We start from the raw sequence: 14,138 nt of genomic DNA, 5'->3' as shown, positions 1-14,138 counted from the left end.
TGGTCCCAGTTATCCAATATTCATACCCACCAGAAGCCAAAAAGAGGCTTGGCAGACAAGGTAAATAAATATTTCAGTGAATTTTATATATGAATTGAGATGGGTGATCCTCTACGATCCAACACTAGGCGTACTCCATACTGTGTCGATAAAAATGAAACCGAAAGCAAAGCGACTGAAATATCTTGTTTAAGTTCATTGTTAACATTAACTGTTGTGTAGGAGGCGGCGGTGCTACCCATTGAGGCCTGTTTACATGGGTGGTCTATGAATCCTCCTCAGTGTTTGCTGAAAGCCACCACACAAAAGGCTTTTTGCTTTTTACATACACAATAGGCCACCCATGTGACAACAAAAGGCTTTTCAGACGCAACTGAAATGGCTGTGGCGAGCGCAAACTCACCACCAACTTTCTCCACTGGTGTTCCTGGCTGACTGGTGTGTTGTAAGAGGGCGAATCATAACCAGCCATGACCCCTGTTCATCAGAGGGACAAGGCTGCTGAAATCAGGGCCTTGTATAGCATGTCAGTACTCTAACGTTAGAACTCAACTCATTTTACAGCTGAGGCTGACAGCTTAAACGGATCAAAGTGGAGCCCACTGTGACAGTGTAGTGCTGAGCCTGACTAGCTGAGTCTGAGATGTCGTTAAATGGCCAACCTTTTCTGATTAGATAAAAACTTGACCTTTCTTTTGGTGCTGCTCAGTCTTTGATTACACAAAGAGGAAGAAGAAACTGAGACAAAAGAACTGCGGCATGCGGTAAAGCTTCAGTCGTCTTAAAACAGTTGCTAATAAACCACTTATTAAGAATGGCAATGGTCTCTATTAACATGTGAACCATATATACATATACACTATATACTGTGTGTTTGTGTAAGGCTAAGATCAGGGCTCACATCTTTTTTAAAGGACACAAAAAATATGACCAAGGTGGTGTAGAAGCTGGCAAAAAGCAGTAACACATAATAGAAATTATTTGGTTCAGTGCTACAAAGAAGAAGCTGTTCAAACGAGTCAGTTCCCATCGCTGACTGTGGTGAGAAACCTGTGGTTTGTTTCTTTCACCTCTGTCTCCGACTCTCATGATCGTCTCTCCGCTGCTAAAAGGTCACTCACTGCTCTTTGAGCTAGCTTGTGGTTATCTGACAAACTGTTAAAGCAGCTGTTAGTGAAATGGCCAGAGAGTTCAATTTATTCAAACCCACTCCCCCACTTCCCTAAAATCTATTGTTACTAAAACAGAACTGAAATTGTCAAAAGCCTGAGCAAAATACATTTTCTTTGGAAGCAGCTTTTCTAAAACATCATCAGCCTTGCACAATGATGTCCGACCATGAACACGGCTCTTGACAAATACTACATTTAAAGTCTCCTGTCAGCAAAATGACTGAGACAGAGTGTGCCAGGTAACAGATGTGGCAGACAAAATGACCTGGAGACATTTCCTGCTCCCTTTCATACGTTCTCCCAGCCACTAGGAGCGAGCGCACGTTAAAATGTCACTAAATGCACTGCAACAAGAAGCTTATAGAACCCACTCACAGTCTGTGGGCTGGATTGGCCTGCATACATTTTAGCCCGGCACAGCCGGCTGCTCCTCAGCACAACGGGCCTGCACAACAAATCAAACACACGTCTGTGCTGTGCATGGGCCACTGGCTGAGAAGCATTAGCCCACAGAGGTAGATGTTACTTAGTCAACTTTCACTTGTGCTCCAGGTTTAAACTGATGCCGTTTCCACACACACACACACACATATAAGCACACACGCTTGGGATACATTTACACAATCAGGCTGAGTAAAGGGAAACAAAACTGAAGTGCAAAATGTATAATGCATAAGGTCACAACTTCAAACTTTTTTGACCATATATATTTATATGCTGGCATGTGAAGGAGGAACTCAACAAATGCTTAAGTGCGTGTGGTTGTGTATGTTTCTGTTTTCTAAGGTAAAAATCTAATTGTTTAATATTAAATGATGGCCTATTATTTCACTATTATTAGATATTCATGAACTTGAATTTCCATTTGTTATCAATGTGACGCTAAACTAGAATAAATATGAAACAAGACAAAACTGCAACCATTAAACCACAACTGTAGCTAAATCTCCATACAGTATTGTTGACAAAAAAGAGGTAACTAAGATGGCGTTAAAAGATAAAAACTATAAAGAAATCTCTCTATTTTTTGGAGGAAAAAATGAGACATAATAAAAAAATACAATAATATATATTCAAATTTCCTGATATAATTCAAAGGTTTCCACTGCATGGCACGTCTCTCTTCCTATGCATATGAATCATCATCCCAGTGACTTTACACACCAGCACCTGTAACCAGCACCAGCCTGGACCAACATGATGGCATCAGTGTGGCTTGGTCCAAAAAAAAAAAATGGGTTGACTCTTGCACCTACTATTGTAGAGCTGTGGAACAGGGTTCTTTTCAAATGTGTATGCCTACTTGGGGTTAGTGTTAGCGCAAGCTAAGATCAGAGATCAATGATCGACTCATTGTCTGGATGTATTGCTTCAATTGACACCATCAGACCAGACATCCTCTCTGCAAAGCTCCGTTCTTAATCACACATCCTGTTATTCTGTGGCTTGTTTTCAATTCGATTAACATCAGTTGGATTAAATTTGTATTTGCTAAATTTAAACTGAAATGATCCTTCTTGGTCTTGACTAATCTTCTGATGACTAAAAAAAAAAAAAAGAGACTAAAGACACTAAGACTAAATCTAAAAATATCTGACAATATTAACACTAGAATGAAACATGGAAAAGGAATGAATGATGCGTTTGCAGCCTAGTGATAAAGCCAGTGGGAGCACACTTAATGAAGCACCTTGTGGAAAGAAGACTTATGGTAGGTTGCACCTTTCTGCCAACAGATGGGGAAGGGGGATCCCTCCTCTGTTGATTTTCCTATGTTACCTCATTTTTTTCCCCTGTTAAAGGGGTTTGAGGAGGAGTGCTTCCTTATCTGAAAGCAGGATAAGGATAGACGGTGTGGTATGCTGTACAAAGTGTGAAGCCCCTTGAGGCAAATCTGCGAGTAGTGATACTGGGTTATATAAATAAAACTGACTTGACTGGAGGTGGGCTTAGCTGTTTTTTTGGCTGCAAAGTCCACAAAGAATGTAAAAAGGTTTATAAAATGTGACATATGACAGGAAGTAGGTGAGGCAGATGGTAGAACTATGACAAGAGCTCAGTTGTAAGATGTAGGATTTTCAGGTTTCGGGAAGGGTTGTGTCCACGGAGGATTTCCAAAAGGGGGGTAGTATAACAGGATGAAGAATTAAAAATTACTCAGAACGGATGGCTGTATTATCAGATGGAGCTGACTCAGAATGCTGAGAACATGAGACAGGAAGTGATGAGCAAACTCTCTTGCAAAGAGGAAGTAGTAGGTAAGGACTACTGTGCATTGGGTTCACAGCAATCGCAGGCTAAATCAGCACACGCTAGAAAAACAATTTTTTTGTTTCAGCTATACTTTCATTCTGCACATGACATTCTGAAATGCATTAAGCTTCAGGTCTTCAGGGAGAGGATTTATGATTTCATTTTAAATTTTTAACGGTCACACGATGGAACCGTGAAGTGACTGAATAAATAAGAATATAGATAAACTATTCTCTGGACTAAAGAGGTGCTTTGATTCTTAAGAAACACTTGCTTCTTTGATCTGTCTGAGGCAAAGTGTTATGACGCAAGAGTGGCCCCGTTAAACCAGCACTGTTGTAAATATGTATTAACTAGTGTCTCTAGTGGCAAAGCCAAACAGCAGATGTTATGCCTTCATTTAAATTAAATAAATGTTTATAGTTATGTCATTGTATGAATTAGTAACCTCCAATAAATGAATTAAGGACTAGTCTGAATAGGTTGTGTTGAGTGTATCGAGTGCATCTGCGAACTAAAAAGTTTCATTAAACAAAGCCCACAAGGCATCAAATAAAGTTAGTTCAAAAAGATTGCTAAGATACCCGAGGCAAAGCTTTTCATGTTCAAGGCTGCCGACGCACAGCATACAAACCAATAGAGAAGAGAGACGCCAATAAGGCGCCACTGACATTTAATTAGTGATCTGTGACCCAAATGGCTGCTTTATGACAGTCCTCCGCAGTTTAAGCAGTTTATCCTGGGAACTTAAATTTCTTCTAAAGTCAACAACTGAGCAACACTGTTGTTTCCTTGAACAGAAAACTGTTATGTGCACATTATAGACTTTACAAGAGGGTCATCAGTCTGTATATTTAAAAAACAAAAAAACAGCAGAAAGCTGCTGGCTAGTGTTAGCTCCCCGGCAGGGACAGAGGGAATAAAGCAGAAACCACACACCGTTCACTCGACTTCTACGACTTCACTTCCCCGAGCCAGAGATAACATCTCTTCAACAAACACAAACCAAGGGCTCAAATCCGTCTGCAGAGTCTTTTTTTCAGTCTATCCCTTTTATAGATTCGCTCTGAGAGAGCCAGAGACAGCTAACATGACTGTCAGGACAGTCCTGTAAAGTGTTACAGGTCCACATAGACCGGAACTATTCATTCTAACTATTCTGCTCATACAGCAGCTATCGCACACACGTAATGTTTAGTGCAGATGTACATGTTGTCTGAGACAATATGCAAATGAAAAGATCAATCAGAAGATTTAAATAATTGATGTTCAATCATTCAAATAAAAACAGTGTTAGAATTTTAGAATTTAATTTAGAAAATTGTTGTTTTTTTTTTTTTTTTTAAATCCAGCCCTAATAACATGTTGAGAGTGCTGAAGGCATTCCAGGGGCCAAGCATGGTTGCTGAAATCATGATGCTGGTCTAATTGCCAGGAAATGCTTCAGAAGTATCCACGCCAATCTCCCATTTGATCAGCTCAGATCCCCTGTGCTCTGGGAAGGGGTTGGGTTATGAAACAACTTCCTGTTGGCTGTTTACCCATAGCAATCCAAGGCTTACTTTAGGAACTAGAGGAACACTTCCTGCTTCAGGAAACATCTATCCCCTTACAATCCGGTTACTCTAAACGTGATGTGGGCTAAAGTGCAGACGGAGGCCCAGAAACTAGATCCAGACCAGGACGAAACTCAGACAATGTGTGAGGTTACACCGGCAGTGACAGAGTACTTGCTGATTATTTTTAGTTTGTGATGAAGCATTCTGTGTTGAAAGACATACTGTACAACATTGAGAAACTTCAGTTTAACACATGTTGCCTAGAATCAGGTGACCGTCAGGTGTCACTTGTTGACAAAGACTTCTCCACTGCTGCAGGAGCAAGCACATTATGGCAGCTAGTCTGAGATGTCCTATTAAATCTAACAGGCCTTTCAGAGTCGCAGTGCACTCCATTCAGCTCAGCTGGTGGACAGGGCGTCAGCACTCTTTTTAAGGGCCGTCACTTGATGCCACTGCAGTCACATGCTACTTGTGTGCGGCACAGCATGCAGCGTGTGGAGGGTGAAACCAGGAGGAGGGGCCTCTGGTAGGGTGCAAAGGTACAGATTTATAATAGTGTACTTGCACATTATGGCTGATGAGATGAACCATGTACAGACAGACATGGCACCTTCACCTCTGCTGGGAGGCCGAGATATTATAAAACCAGGACGATCTGAGGTGGTGAAACATTTTCATCGCAAAGTATTGCTATCACCACTTCATACTGGGATTTAACACATTAACTAACACATTTCTAATTCAATAATACTTAAGGATGCACCAGCGGGTGCAATAAATTAAACTGCCAAAGCAATGGATTAAAAAAAAAACAGTAAAATTCTGAACAGTCCTCAAATGAACCTATTCTATTCTCTAGAACTGATATCCTGTTGATTTATGCTGTCTGAATTACATTTCACTGTAACATCCTGTTACAGTAAAAACTAATGGACTTTAAATCCTCTGCTCTAAATATTTTACTGTTCACCACGTGAACTTGCTTCCCAAGCCATACGATTCTAGTGGGCAGGAGATAAATGCTGCCAGCGGGGAACCAGATGAAACCTAAACCACAATCCACCCATCAAACTCAAAACAGGTGAGACATGAATGAGATCGTTCAAAGTTCCACTGTTCCAGGATTTGCATGTAGGCCAGGGGGCGAGGGCGAGACCGTCAGTGGAACATGAGGGCCTCGTTCAGTGACCTCACAGACTACACACTATGGCAAACAGAGAACAAACTCATTAACCGAAGGTGAAAGAGGGGGCTCTCTCCATCACTGATGTGCCCCTGATGTAATAATGGAAATTACCAACACGGTTGCTAAATATACACAAATAAACCACACGTATGAGAGAGCACACTGACCAGTCCTCAGCATACTGTAACGGGAAGTAGTGCAAATGTCTCATTGAAGGTGTATAACATGTAATAAACCTCCAATCACAAACCCCTTTCACACACACACGGCCGTGGACTAAACTCCAGGAATGAGAGAGCTGCTAGGCTGGTGTCGTTTGTGTAGGGCTGCTTCTCTCCAGTGAAAACAGCTTTAGCGTTCGCTGCTCATGCGTGTGAACGTATATTCGAAAGGAAGTGGTATGTTCCACTTTCATTTCACATTTGCCAAAAATACTCCAACTTGAGCACAAGTGCATGTTCAGCAGTCTAGGACACTCTTTCTCACACTTTTCTGATGCAAAAGCAATAAAATGACACCAACAAATGACACAGTAGACGGAGAAAGGACGGTGGATTTATAAAGGTCAACGTAATAACGATAGTTTGGAGCAGGAAAAAGCCAACAGCTGATTAATCGGCCGATATCTCCTCCTGAGCGGGCCAGGATTACTTCAGTTGTGCATCCCATTACATTGTTAAATGCCACTCTTACAAACCATAAATATCAGCTGCTCTAACGTTTACCCCGAGGACCACAACGGTTTCTGATCCTATTGTCAGAACATCAGATCAGCCATTGGCTTGTAGTTTCTAACGCCTGTGCTTGCTAGCAAAATAGAGGAAGCATGGTTTCGGCAGAGCTGCAAATATCTTCAATCTAATGCATTAATAATCCCATACTATAACAAACTGCATTATCCTGCTCTTAATTTACAAATAAAGCTGTCACATAATGGAAACTTGACCTCTGTGACATGACTGTTCTCGATATCAACCTTCACTGTAATGTCCCAAAACAATTTAAGGCAGACCGCCACAACTTTACGCCAGATTTAAGAATATGTGACACTAATATTAATTAACACCTGGGTATCTGCAGCTTCTAAATAATGCATCACATGTCGATCTTGAGTCAAGGTGCTCATGCCAGTATCAAAGATTCACAGCCACTGCTGACTTCATAAATTCATTACCTCATGAGAGACCTTTGAACAGTTTAACAGCAGTGTGTAATGAACTTCAAATAATGGCAATTACCCGGGAGGAAAAGAAAACAGACTGCTGCCATGCACTTGGGCTGCCTACTGTTCAAAGCAACTCTCAATGGAGGAAATACCACACATTACAAAACTGTGGAGCTGCAAAGACTACATTTCCAAAAGTCTGTACTTTCAAACTCTCTTCTGCGGTGTAAACTGTACGAAACCCACTTGGTGCAAATTTTCCCAGAAGTCATTTCACACTCACTTTGAACAAACACGCAAGCAAATACATTAAAGCTGACAGCAGAGGCTGATTCTGTTCACCCTTTACTTTTCCCTGTCTGCTAACTGCAGAGTCTCTTTAAAGTTATGTGACGGAGTTTATCTAGCATGCCAGTGTTAAAGAATGTGAACTGTGGTCCAGCACAAACTCAACATAGACTGAGGCACAGAGGGCCATCTCACCTGCGATCCAGACAGCAGCAACACAGGGACAGCAGCTAGACATGTCAGGACTATGTGTGGCTTGTCAGTAAACTCCAAACACAAGAGCACACTTCAGCTAACTTTAAATACCTCAAACCTAAGTGAGATTCTAGCAAAGCAGTGGGTCTCTAGATAACCAAGGAGAGGCTCCAGTTCGAGCAACCCCACAGAGGAGCCACATATCACCTGGTTGTCTGGAATCAGGGGGGGGGGGGGGGGGGGGTCACTGGGGCATGGCCTCATTACTGCATACTCCATCAGCTGAAAGCTGTGGTTATTCAAAAACCCACATGTTCTCACATCAAATACGATACTTCTTGTTCAAGCCAGGCCTAAAAATGTGTGGATTCCACACTGTGTCGAGGATTTGCCTGCAGTAAGTAATACTGTTTGCTGTTGAGCCAGTTAATAAAACAGAACAAAGCAGCCTGATGCAAAATATCTATTAGTCACTTTCCTTCATTTCAACCTGACTAACTCTTTGCTTGAAGATCCTGCCGCCATTCAAATTCCAACAGACATATAAATAGCCCTGTGTAGGACAGGCATGTCACTGACAACTTTATAACACATAGCCTACAGGCTGACTGATGACTTCTATTCAAATTAAACCGCGGAGAGTAATTTGCATAGTAGGTGCACTGCATGTTTGCTAATGGTGGAAAAACAACACAACGTGAAAAATAAAATGCCTTTTTTTTTTTTGAAAGATGAGTAATACACTGATTAGCACATACCTAAATAATAAAGACTTAAAGTGCCAACTTGTGAAAATATGATAGATGTGTAATACTTTCACTCTGTTTTTATATTGACTTGTTCAGCTGTCTGTAAGTGCGTACTATAATTTTACTCTGGAAAAACAGGGTTGACTTAGCTACTATGACCATGATCAAGCTGAGTGTGTATGGACAGCCCTGTTCATACTGGTTCACAAAATGAGGACAATGTATAACACCCAAAAAAGCCATCAAAGTTACAATGTAAGCAAAGGGTGTCCACTCAGCAAATGGTATGGGGAACCAGTCATCAAGGCTGTTAGGACTGACAAGTTCCATGTGATCCTGTGCAGGTAGAGTATGAACTAAAAATAAAATTAACAAAACACAGACAGGCAAAAGGGAACAGTTCAAAGTCAAAAGAGCAAAGACCTGATCACAGTGACAAAAACAAATCTAAAATACAACCAGTGGTTGGTTTATGGTCCCTCAGAACTAGTCCTAGAGACGTGCTGTCCGACCACATGGAAATCAAATGTGTTTATAGTTGTTCTACGGATAATGGCACATATTTTCAGATGGGCTCTCCACTAAGACATTCACAGAGTTGCTCTGGAGTAAAAGTGCTACAAACAGTTGCTGCACAAATGAAAAGAGAGCTCAGAGAGCAGAGTAATATGCCTTGCTCCTCTTGAACCTGCCCACAGCTGGCCAATCATAGAGTGAAGCGGATGTGAATGTCAGGCCGATTATTACTATACCAATGCTATGTGCGACTTATAAATAGCTTAAAACTACTACTTCATCCACACATACCACTTTTGGCATGGTGGTGGTGTTTCACTCTGGTTTTAGTATCATATGCCGATTCTTAGTGGTATGACAGTTCTTTACTGGCACATGCCACTGCTGACTACTATGATGATGCTGTTCCACCTGCAGATACCAAACAGAAAAAATTGTCTACATATGATCAGTTTGACTGGGAAGCCTCTGACAGCACCACAGACGTCTGGGAAAAGACAGGAACTCTATCACGACCCAAAGGTCAGGAAATACAGAGGTGATCCAGCAGTCAAACCTCTCCAGAAGAACTAAAAGACAAGGACTGTTAAACCCCATCCAGCTGTACAGGTCCCTTTATTATGAAAAGCTCAGTGCTAAAAGAACCTCATTCTGAAAGATGGTAATGAAAGATCAGGCTGACCCTGCTGAATATCAGTTTGCTTGTGTGCTCTTGATAAAGCTGTATATCAAAGTCCACAACCGCACAGCCACTTCCTGCAATAAGAAGATACTCAACAGGCACTAGAATTGCTGGCCTACACAGATTATTCCACTGCGCTTTAAATGGTGTCATTATCCTAGCAGACACTTAGAAATCAGCGTCCTAACACTAACACAGCTCACATATTTGTACCCCCAACTGTAACACTCTCAAAACAATAAAAAGAAACATCTAACACTTAACTTCTGAGCCTTTCTTTTTTAATAATTTTAGGAGTTAATAAGAGTCAGCTCAAAGTCGACTTAATCGTCAGGTAGCTTCAATTTCAAATTAAATGCCCAGTGTTGGAGTACACTCTGCTAGCTACCTGTAGCATCGCATGCTGTAGCTGAATAAGAAAGTGAGACCATTGTAAAGGTTGACATGTTATGTTAGCCATTTCAACTATACAGGTTCATTCATAAATTATTATATTTTTATATGGAGGTTACTCACTCTCTCCTAGGCTAGCTGGCCAATACAGTGTCCTGCTCGGGTTTAACTGTTGGTAAGTGAAATGAAGTGGTATATAGGGTGGCTGTCCGGAGAACACTGCTACTCATTTCAAAGAAAACTGTTATAGCTTTCACGTTACTCTTAATTAGCATTAACATGGTTCCAAGCCGCTAACACTGAGCCATTGCCATAGACAAACTGCTTGTGAGTTATCAAAAGGGTTGGTTTCAGGTAAAAGGCAGCAATGTCAGATAAAACTGACGGAGTCTATGTGTTGGACTCCTGCAGTCTCGTTCATTGACTTTAATAATTGACTACCATAGTGTGGCTAAGTTAACGTAACATTAACGTTACACGTATGTGCAGGCCTCATAGCCACAGACACAGCATTTAGATTCCGAAGTCAGCGTTAACTAAAACTAAGGAATATACAACAGTGTCGATAACCAATAAACAGGATACTTACAATCCAAATGTTTCTTTTTTGGCCCCATTATTTCGTGCGTGGTCGCCTTGCACACAGTTTTGGAAATCGCCGACCCGGTGACACTGTGCTGTGCGGCGGTTATCCTGTCTGTAATGCTCTGCCCAGACATCCTGTATCGGATCAAAAAATACGGTCACCGTTACAGAAACGTTTCCAAATCCAGCGGAACAGCCTGGGTTTGTGGACGGTGTCGGTCTTCAAAGGGCTCTGTGCCACCTGACAACACTGGAGACAAGAAGTGAGAGACAAGAGAAGAAATACTGAGACGACAGTAGGAGGTTATATTACGCGTGCAGGCTAGCTAGCTAGCTAACTATCTAACTAACAGAGGATAAATTAACATTAGTCAAAGACACTGACTGAACCTGCAGTAAGAACCATCCTTATTTCATGACTGTAAGATACGCACCCTGTCTTTTAATCGATCCCTCACGTCTACAGCGTCTTCTTCCCTTCCCGTACAAGTCTTTCTCACATACCGTAGCTAGACAGACAGAATAAAAATAGAACCTACTTCCGGACACATTTTTTCACAATAAAAGAAAAGCAGAAATGGTCGGGAAATATTAGAAAAAGAAACAAAATCATCAATCAGTTATGACTTACTGTAACGTAAACAATGTAGACTAATGTGACAAAACTGTAAATCCAAACCAATTCGGCTTAATTAATGTAAACAAATATAGACTAAAAGTTCTCTGGTCAAAACAAACTAACCAAGGTTTAGATATATGGGGTGGGCAACAAACAAGCAACCAAAAGAAAAAAAAAGAAAAAAAAAAAAAAAACAAATACCAAAAACCAAAAACAACAAACAATAACCCCCCTTCTAACCTCACCCGTTACTCAGTGACATCAACAACTCACTGTCACAAACCAAAGAGGAAACCATAACGCATCTGTTCTCTCAAACAGCGATGATGACATAATTATTGTGAGATATTGTGTCAAACTTATGAGATATGGAAGTTATAATGTGAGATAAGGTCTCCAATTTTTCTTTGTGTAGGCCCTGCTTTCAAAAAACAGGGCTCACACTGTGGCCGTAGATGTTTTAAATCTCTTATATCTCTATTATATCTCTTCATATATTCAGTGTTGCCCACAAGGTCAATATTTTAATCCATGATGGCAACATTACTTCCTGTTCACGACTTTTATCGTTTATTATAACGTTTACCAAAATATGTTACGAACGTCAAACATTAGGTAAATTTCCAGGTCAGGAACTCGTGCCCATACATTTTTTTTTTTCAAAACGCGTCCCTGCTTCCGTATTTCCAAGCCTTTATTTTGGAGTCGACACATGTCATTTCCTGTCTTGTCGCGGTTAACTTCACGGGGCTCTCGTTCTCGCTTTCTTCGGTTCCCACGCTGAACTCCGTCCAGTTTCCATACAGCGCCTCCCCCTGCTGGGTTTAATCGTTTAAATGGACCGAGGGCTCTGGCGGAAAATGGCGGGTGTATTTCCTGGCCAGCCCGGACCTCCCCAAATTCTGCACATAACGGACCAAGGGCATGACAGCGTCCCAGCTGTGAGGGTCCACCTCTGCCCTGCGCTCATGATACCTCTCTCCTCTTTTTAGAGACCGCTCTGTTTAAGGTGCAGGACTGAACCTAGTCTAGAAAGCAGACTAGAGCAGGCAGCGGCAGCAGAGGGCAGTGGCAAAAAGCTGCAGTTAAGGCCACGGATGAATGAGCCTTGGTTAAGACAGACGGTTTCCAACAGCCTTCACGGTTTGTACAGGAAGTCACAGAAACACTCGCACTCATCCCGATTTAAGAAAATGTTATCTGGCCAAACTATTTAGCTTGTATCTCCAGTAACTGCTGAGTTAATTGTTCTTCTTCTCTATAACACCATATAGTTTCTTAAAATGCTACACAGGTGATCTGTGATCATTATGACAGCATTCATGATTTAACCTCAGTTATTAACCTGAAAATTTGGATGGGTTAAGATTCTCATGTAAGGCAGCCATTAAAGTCCTCAGACACCTTCGCTTTTTGTACACAGTGTTGCAATTACCCACAACGACAAAGTGAAAACATATAAAAACATTTTTTTGAAATTTTTTGCAAATGTATCAAAAATCAAAAACAAAATCTCTTATTTAAGTATCCAGAAACTTGGGTCGGTACTTCACACCATGAGCAGCACTTGGCCACAGTGGAAAAGAAAAACTGAGACAGACATCTGCAGAATGAGGACACACAGAGAGAGAGAGAGGACAGAGAGAAAAAGGACAAACTACAGGAGAGTAAGGAGACACAAAGTTAATGGCATGAGGCAGTGTGAGAACTGCATGTAGAGAGAGAGGAAGACAAGCTCAGTGCATCATGAGAGTTCTCCTAGAATCCTCTGGCTATAGCGGCGTAACTGAAGGATGGGCTCACCTGAGACAGCCCTCACTGTAAGGAAAGTTCTAAGCCTACATGTAGAGAGACTGTCTGCCTCCACCAAGACCTGTTTGAGTCTAAACATAAACTTAAAAAAGTTTTTAAAAAATAATTTGCTGTCACTTAGTGAATATTGTGCTGTAAGATCAAATATTTTGGCGGAAGAAAAGAATGCTTAGTCAAGATCAACACCTGAACGTGCCATGTCCCTTCCAAATCGCCACTGCATATTGGTATGACTCTGAGGACATCTAGTGGTCAAGGTGTACAATTATGGCTCTGCATGTACAGTACAGAGATCTCTTGAGTCAGTGCAAGTCAATTCAAGTCAAACTGAATTTATATAGCCCGGACGGGGCTCATTAGATTAACAGTATGAACAAACAGGATGACAACGTTATAGACTAGAAACGTATCTGAAGGAAAATGATCCAGGAGGACACCTGCAGGTGATCATGGGGACATCCCATGATTGTCTGCACACCTGTTCTCTCTTTCTCTGTACCTTTCTGCAGGTATAAGCCAGGTTATGCTCAAGGTTTCTTCCTGTTAAAAGGGAGTTTTTTCTTGCCACTGTCGCCTTAAGTGCTGATCTGGGGTCAGGCTCTGGGTCTCTGTAAGGCTCTGGGTCTTCAGTGGAACCAGATAGTCTGATATTAGGAGAGGTGAAGAATAAGAAAAGGCCCTGTAGACAGCAGGTTTCTTTTTTTTTTAACTCTGGGGACAGACAGGAGCATTTCAGAGAGGTAAGAAGGACATGTAGAATTTTGCATGTCATCACAAGCACCTTAAAATCTGATCTGTCATGGATAGCAACCCAGTAACAGTTAAAATTGGCGTAACATGGTTTCTAGTTTTAGTTAACGATCTGCCTGCAGCTTTCTGAACCATTTGAAGACTTTCAGGATTAGCATGTGCCAGTCCTGAGAACAAAACATTATAATAATCACATTTGGATGACACAAGG

The 14,138-nt window shown here is 41.4% G+C and overlaps 1 protein-coding gene across 7 annotated transcripts in view; it reads right to left on the bottom strand.

The window, feature by feature from the left end:
• picalma (phosphatidylinositol binding clathrin assembly protein a) overlaps positions 1–10,881 on the bottom strand; it is a 28,279-nt gene extending 17,398 nt beyond the window's left edge. For all 7 annotated transcript variants that reach the window (XM_041050880.1, XM_041050875.1, XM_041050881.1 and 4 more), the window contains exon 1: positions 10,751–10,881. In XM_041050880.1, the coding sequence (XP_040906814.1) occupies positions 10,751–10,880 (130 nt within the window). In that variant the 5' untranslated portion in view covers position 10,881. The remainder of the gene's footprint in view (positions 1–10,750) is intronic.
• Between the last annotated feature and the right edge of the window lie 3,257 nt (positions 10,882–14,138).

Source organism: Toxotes jaculatrix, chromosome 12 (assembly GCF_017976425.1).
Source record: "Toxotes jaculatrix isolate fToxJac2 chromosome 12, fToxJac2.pri, whole genome shotgun sequence".
Lineage (NCBI taxonomy): Eukaryota > Metazoa > Chordata > Actinopteri > Toxotidae > Toxotes > Toxotes jaculatrix.
Note: the sequence above shows the minus strand (reverse complement) of the source record. Positions and strands in the feature narration are given on the sequence as shown.